The 7,247-nt window shown below is 35.2% G+C and overlaps 3 protein-coding genes across 3 annotated transcripts; 2 read left to right on the forward strand and 1 right to left on the reverse strand.

Annotated features, from left to right (window-relative positions):
• Window positions 1–172: 172 nt before the first annotated feature.
• Gycalpha99B (guanylate cyclase 1 soluble subunit alpha 2) lies at window positions 173–2,911 on the forward strand. Its single transcript, XM_070651968.1, has 5 exons — window positions 173–350; window positions 463–691; window positions 748–2,131; window positions 2,187–2,341; window positions 2,402–2,911. The coding sequence occupies exons 2-5, from the start codon at window positions 471–473 to the stop codon at window positions 2,601–2,603; spliced, it is 1,962 nt and encodes a 653-aa protein (XP_070508069.1). The 5' UTR covers window positions 173–350; window positions 463–470; the 3' UTR covers window positions 2,604–2,911.
• A 520-nt stretch (window positions 2,912–3,431) lies between these two features.
• Window positions 3,432–4,174, forward strand: LOC139099502 (hepatitis A virus cellular receptor 1-like). Its single transcript, XM_070651973.1, has 2 exons — window positions 3,432–3,753; window positions 3,948–4,174. The coding sequence occupies exons 1-2, from the start codon at window positions 3,432–3,434 to the stop codon at window positions 4,172–4,174; spliced, it is 549 nt and encodes a 182-aa protein (XP_070508074.1).
• A 297-nt stretch (window positions 4,175–4,471) lies between these two features.
• On the reverse strand, window positions 4,472–5,689 carry LOC139099503 (general odorant-binding protein 99a-like). Its single transcript, XM_070651974.1, has 2 exons — window positions 5,572–5,689; window positions 4,472–4,725 (listed from the first exon to the last, which is right to left on the reverse strand). The coding sequence occupies exons 1-2, from the start codon at window positions 5,687–5,689 to the stop codon at window positions 4,472–4,474; spliced, it is 372 nt and encodes a 123-aa protein (XP_070508075.1).
• Between the last annotated feature and the right edge of the window lie 1,558 nt (window positions 5,690–7,247).

The raw sequence follows: 7,247 nt of genomic DNA on the forward strand, positions 1-7,247 counted from the left end.
AAAATATTTGCAAAACCATAATATTTACATTAGTCATGTCGTGCATGATATTCACAAGAATAAAAAGCCGGTATAAATAAACAGAGCAAAAACCAAGTTGAAAATGAAACAAGCAAATGCACTAGTATTGGAATCAATTTGATGTCATGCGTACCAAGGATTTTGAAGAAAAATTCAAGAGAACTACGATTATTGTCAGTGTCTCTTCAGAAAATTTAATCAATTTAACTTTGTGTGCCAAAATTAATCGAAAGAAAATATTTATATTGATTAAAACATTAATTTATCACTCTAATATCATCTAAAGTAATTGAATTTCACAACGATAAACAAGGAAAATTGAAGAAAAGGTAAATTTAGAGCTTCCGTTTTTATTTAATTTTTCCTTCATTATTAACATTATCGTTGCTTTTTAATCTCCCATTTCCGTCATGATAATGAACATCAAAATATATTTAATAGCAAGAACAATGGCTTGTCCGTTTGTGCATAGAAAACCTGTCGACCCATTTAGTCGTCAGCAGTCAGTCGCTGATTTCGATTTGCAGGATATAAACGACGATTCTTTAACACTGAAGCATATAAACGAAGCTTTGCAGCTGTTGACTGCACCATCAAATCAAACAATCAACGATGCTCTTGTCTCATTAACTGAGAAATACAGCGAAAGATTTCCGGGATTGGCTAAATTGTAAGTTCCTTACATTCTTTTGTGTATACATCCACAATGGCGATTTCTATTTTTAGCAAGAATGAAAAGAGCAATGTTTCGTCGTTTCCACATTATGACTATTTAGCGGACATACAAAGTGCATTAATGGAATTTGATGAGGCTACCGCTATTGACATATTAATATTGTTGGGCGAGGAGTTAATTGAAACAGCATGTCATGGTGTCATTGAACGAGCTTTTAAGAGTCTCGGGGGTAACATGAAGGAATTGATTGCCTCACTTGATGGCGTTTATGATGTATTAAAATTACAAGAAGAGGATTTGACAGACACTGGATTTGTTTGCGCATCTGAGAATGAATTGATTTTTACATCAGATCGTATATGCGTTGCATATGTTCTATTGGGAATTCTACAGAGACTTTCTAAGAAGCTTTATGGAGAACATTCTGAAATTAATATAGAACGACTTGATGGAAGTCGATTCCGTTATCTATTTAAAATGGTGGCTGATGAAAAACCAGAATTGCGTGCAATGTCATCAAATCCTGCTGACTTGAAGATGCACAATGCAACTTTCTGTAAGATGTTTCCTTGGCATTTCATTTTGGATGAGAATTTGGATTTAGTACAAATTGGAAATGCATTCAGCAAGCTTTTTAAAATCTACTTGAACACCAACAGGGCAGTTACAAACTTTTTCCGTTTTCGTCGTCCTGTTGATTTGAAGCTTGAATTTAAGGAAATCGCAAAGCGTACCAATACACCATTTTTGCTGACTTTACGTTCTCCAAGACAAGATTTCGTCGCAAAAGGCTTAGAAATAAAGGGTCAAATGGTATTATGTCCAGGTCAAAAGAAAAACACATTGATGTTTATCGGTTCCCCATTTATCGATGGATTGGAAGGACTAACATGCAACGGTCTTTTCTTATCTGATATTCCAATTTATGATGCAACGCGCGAAGTTATTTTGGTCGGAGAACAAGCGCGCGCACAGGATGGGTTAAAGCGTCGTATGGATAAATTGAAAAAAGAGGTCGAAGAAGGACATGAAGCCGTTTCAAAAGAACGTAAAAAGAATGTTTCATTACTTCAATTGATTTTTCCTGATGAAATAGCCGAAAAGTTATGGTTGGGAAAGCAAGTTGATGCTCAAAGCTTCTCTGACGTCACAATGTTGTTTTCCGATATTGTCGGATTTACCAGTATTTGCAGTACAGCTTCTCCATTGCAAGTTATTAGCATGTTGGAAAGCTTGTATAAGATTTTTGATGAATTTTGTGGAATCTTTGATGTCTATAAGGTTGAAACAATTGGCGATGCTTATTGTGTTGCTAAAGGATTGGAAGGAAGGAACAGCACTAGTCGATATGATGCTGCTAAAGTAGCTTTTATGGCTATGAAAATGATTGAAACTTGCTCAAAGCATGTCTCGCATTCTGGAAAGAGTATTGAGGTATATCCGATGAATTATTTTATTTTATTAAATTTTAATGAATTCCTTTTTACAGATGAGAATTGGATTGCATACAGGAACAGTATTAAGTGGAGTTGTTGGTCGAAAGATGCCAAGATATTGCTTGTTCGGACATAATGTAACAATTGCTAATAAATTTGAATCAGGAAGTGAACCAAAAAAGATCAACATTTCGTTAGCCACCAAGGAGTAAGTCACAGTCACTAGACATCACTCATGTCCTCTAATAAAATTGTTTCCTTTTTTCAGAGCTTTATCTTTAGTTCCTGAATTTAAATTCACATTTATTGAACGCGATCCATCATGTTTGCCAAAGGAACTTCATGCAGGACCTGGCGAGACTTGCTATTTCCTAGATGGATTTCAACATTCCACAGTTGACAACACCAAGGACATTCAAGTCCATATAGACGCAGCTATACAACAATTTAACACAGAATCAAAAAATTAAGCTTAAATACTTTTAATGTTACTATGGTCTAAATTTTATGTCAAATGCATGCATACTCATAAAGTGAATAATTTAATGGCTATTAATGAATCTCATATAATGGGACATGAATCAAAACAAAGGCTTTCAAAAAGGAATTTACCAAATTTGAATTGATTTTCAAGTTTATTGATAATGACAAATTGATGGATTTTTAATAGATTAAAGGATATTATATAAAAATGAATGTTAAGACTCAATGTACTTTAATTCAATAAAGAATACAGACATTTTAGGTCCCCAAAAATAAAAAGGAGGAAAACAATGAAGTTTGCAGTCTTTTTCATCATTTTTTCGACATTATTTTGCCTTTTTGCAATTGTCGAGTCACAAAGAGCAGTTGCAACAACGAAGGTTCAAAGACTTACTGCTAAGTCTAAGGAAAGAGTAAATAATAATCGTCTTGCTGGAATTGTCTGCTATTATGTCAAGAATGGAAAATGGCCATCATATCCACAAAATTGGAAGAGATATGTCGTTAATTATGCACGAAGAATTTTTGCTTTATCCGACCAGAAAATCAGGACTTTTTGCCGGCAAGTCTTTCAGGCAGCCTACTTTAATTGGAATATTGTGATTCAACCTCCACAAAATAATAAGCAGCGTAGACTAACTAGAACTACGCTACGGAATAGACCAACTTTACGTCCGGGACTTGCGTTCCAGACTTCCCGTCCTTCACCATTTACAACTTCATCAATATCCACTTTTAATGTTCCTGTCACTTACCAAATGCCTACCACGACGGTTACCTCTATTCCGACTAGTACCCCAACTTATATTTTTCGCATGGCTGCGTCAATTCCTTCTCCAACTTTATCGACCTCAACTTCTACTGTTTCAACTCCAACATCAACATTGTCATCAACAACTTTGTCAACATCAACTGTGACACCTTCAACTTCTACCTTATCGACAACGTCTACAACATTACGATTCCTTTTTCCAACATTTGCCGTACCAACTACTACTACTTTAGCTACTACAACTACTTTAGCTACCACAACTCCTTCCACAACTACAAGACCTCCATCTACAACTTTAGCAACATCGTCAACGACTCAATCTACTACCACTACTAAAGCTCCGGCAGCTTCTGCTTCTGGATCAGGTAATATTCAAATATCTAGCTTAGTGATGGGGAACCTGTTGCTTAATGTGCTGCCAAAAATGCCATGAATCGTATGCCTTATGCGGTTTAGGTACCACTAAGGTGTCCCGTGGCACAAAAATGGTTATCCATCACTGATCTAGCTGAAAATGCTTGATTCGAACAACAATTTAAATTATACTTTTTCCATTCAGCTTCATATTCAGGATCATATTCTGGATCCTACTCAGGTTCATCATCTGGATCTTATTCTGGAAGCTATTCAGGTTCAGCAGCAGCATTGACTGGTGGTGGACTTCAATCAAAATTATTACAATTTCCAAATGACAGTGGAATGAGAAGCTTTAGAAAGGCTAAGAATGGGGATATAATCGTTAAATGGGTGCCTGGTCGCATCAAATTACGACAAATTGATTTTTAATTGTAGTCAATAATGTGATTATTGTTGAGTGACCTTTGACTTTTTACAGTGTTTAGTGTATTGCTTAATAAATGTTTTTAATACTTTGTGGAGAGCTTAAAGCTCTATGGAATTCTGATTTGAGTGCTAAAATTGAATCTTAGCAACCTTAAGAACCTAAACCTAACGAATCTTTACAGCACATAATGCAAAACGTAACAAAATAAACACTTCCTATATTTATTTTGTGACTTATCAATTTTATTACAGGCTCGTGGCATCAAATAAACAATTTAATAGCAACATTATCACTTTTATTTAAGCTCGTCGAATTTTGTATAAATTTTTTCGTTTAAAGCATGTAAATGCAGCAAATGATTTCTGACAATTATCAGTTATTGTATTGTCAATGCATTCTTCAATATCTGATCTTAATTCCTCTGGGGTTTTGGTTTCTGATCCAAGAGTATTTGTTAGTGCTTCCATATTGAATTGTCCATCAGACATTGTGCCCATTTTTTTGAAGACGCATTCTGTGAAACATGGGACATGCTCATCGTATTCGCCTTTTCCTGGAAGTTTAGAAGAAATTTTTAAATCAGAAATAAGAATTCAATTCAGATTAAAAGTTAGTAAAGATGTTGTGGAGTTCTGGGATTGTAAACTTATGGCTTCTAATAGATTTAGGAGATGAGATCTTGAATTGGCAACCTTGAACTAGACATTAAAAGATATATTTTGATGAACAACATTAGCTTTCCCCGAGTAAAAATGAGAAAATTCCCATCGAATAACTGACGTAACAGATGTATTTGTTCCAAGTTCTAACTGCTTGCTACACGGATGCGGACTTTTTTTTGCGTCAATAAATGTGTCCTTGACTGAACCTTTTCATTTGTCTCGATCGGTATGGACATTATATGAAACATTCTTCGGTTTAAGGAAGCTGTTGATAGAGACAGTATTGCATTTGGTAAGATAAGTAATTGGCAGGAGGAAACCGGTGATCGAACTAGCTTTAAGCAAACCCTGAGGAAGGTCATGGATCACAATTGATCTGTACGGCCATTGAAGTAAGTAAGGGTTTTTACACCGAGACCAAGACTTCCAGGTTTCTTTCTCGAGATTTCGAAAAAAGCTTATTCGCATGGAAGTTATTTACTTGAGCGGGTCATTGCGACTAATCTTCACCAAATCTATCGTCACGGTTCAATCAGGGCAACTTCAGGTTTTACCGTAAAAACGTCGACGTAGCAGTTCCATATCGACTACTATTCGAGTTAAAAGCCAAAACTAAATATATCCATGACGGAACTTTGATGGAATTAGAGAAGGAACATTTGTCAACTCAAGTTCGATTCCTTTTCAAAAACTACACATCCATAAAAACCCTAAATTTGACTTAAAACCCCACTCACTGAATTTTTCAATAGTTCCTCGTTGGATATTCAATTCCTTTATACATTGTGTTCTATAATCAGCAGTATTAGCAGCCGCAACAACAATAACAACAGAAATCACAAGAATCAATTTCATTTTTTAAGGCACACTTGACTGTCTTCAATAAGCAAATAAATCTACAATCTCAAGTGTCGGGCTGTTTTTATAGATACGACAATTATGAGCGTAACACACATCTAACAAAAGAGTAAATTGAGTATAAACATTGAGATAGAGGAGCTGGATTTTTTTAATCAAAATATTACTTCTTTATGGTTCACTAAGAACTCATCAGTTGACTAAAAAAATCCCGAACGTAAAAACCATTACAAATAAATTAAATATATAATGCTGTGAATGTGAAGAGATAGATACTTGCTTACTTCCATTTTTTTTCTGTTGATTTGGTTCTAACCATTCAAGTACGCGTGAATAAATTTGAAATAAGCAAGTACTGGATGAGGTGCTGCAGATGGAAATTGAGTTTGTGCTTTATGCTTTTATGCCTTCTTATTCCCAATTTTAAACATCTTTGCAAGTTTCATCACCAAAACATTCAAAAGTCTCAAAACTTTGATTATTGCAGTTATTTCAATTCCATTTCCAATACTTCTTGTCTTTTTTGAAAGTGAAAAAGTAAATTCAATTTTGTTTAGAATCATATTATCCATAAACATATCTTTTTAAACTTATGCATGAGTGTCAAATGTACTAAATAATGCTTCTTTTTTTATACATTTCACCTATGTGATGGCTCTTTTCGTGAGATGGAAATTTTTGTGGTTAATTTTTGGTTTGGGTTGGTATCGTATACTGCAAGGACTGGATTAAGGACCTTTTGCATAGAAGGGATCCGGCATCAAAACTGGGTCAGGTCGGAGTAGATCTCGAAGTCAACTCGGATTTTGTATGCAATAGTTGACTCAAGTCTACTCGAGTCCATACAAAACTTGAGTTAACTTCTAGTTCTGGGTCGGAGTATAACAAGATTGACGTGGAACTCGTAACAAATTGAGCAGCGAAAAAGCGGAAATGGCCATGTTGGTTAGGGAGTTGGGCAATCGACCCAAAGGTCGCGAGTTCGATCCCAAGAAAAGTCTATTTGGATTCTGGTGCTTTTTTGCTGTTCTAGTCACCAACTCGGTTTATGTGATTTTTGGCTCACAAACTACGTTGCATAGATATACCCTGGATCATGCAGCGTGCAGAGTAAGACGACAAATCTTAGAGACATGAAGCCGTCGCTACCCCTAATATGCAAAGGGACCGCTTTTAGGTCTTTTTGTAAAATGAAAGTATGATTTTTGCCTGTAAGGATACTCGATTATTTTGCTCGACTTTTGTATAAACTTAGGCTCCTTTTCCGAGTTAGTAAGTAAATTGACAGTTGAAAATTCAAATATAATCCAACCGTTAAAAATGCAACAATTCTTTAACCTAAAATTTGATATTATTCACTTCAAGATTGACTAAAACTTCTTAAAATTCACCATTCAAACTCAATCTCCATCCTATCACCAACAACCTGCGTTCAATCCAATTTCCCCATCTTCTTAAAATTCCACTCAACTTGTTTGCATGCGAGCGAGGGTGGATTTTTTTTCGTGATGTATATTTTTTTCCATTTTCTTGTTTATTTCTCTAGAGTATTTTT

Source organism: Chironomus tepperi, unplaced genomic scaffold (assembly GCF_022539635.2).
Source record: "Chironomus tepperi strain 1889 unplaced genomic scaffold, CSIRO-AGI_Ctep_v1 contig_472, whole genome shotgun sequence".
NCBI classification, from domain to species: Eukaryota; Metazoa; Arthropoda; class Insecta; order Diptera; family Chironomidae; genus Chironomus; species Chironomus tepperi.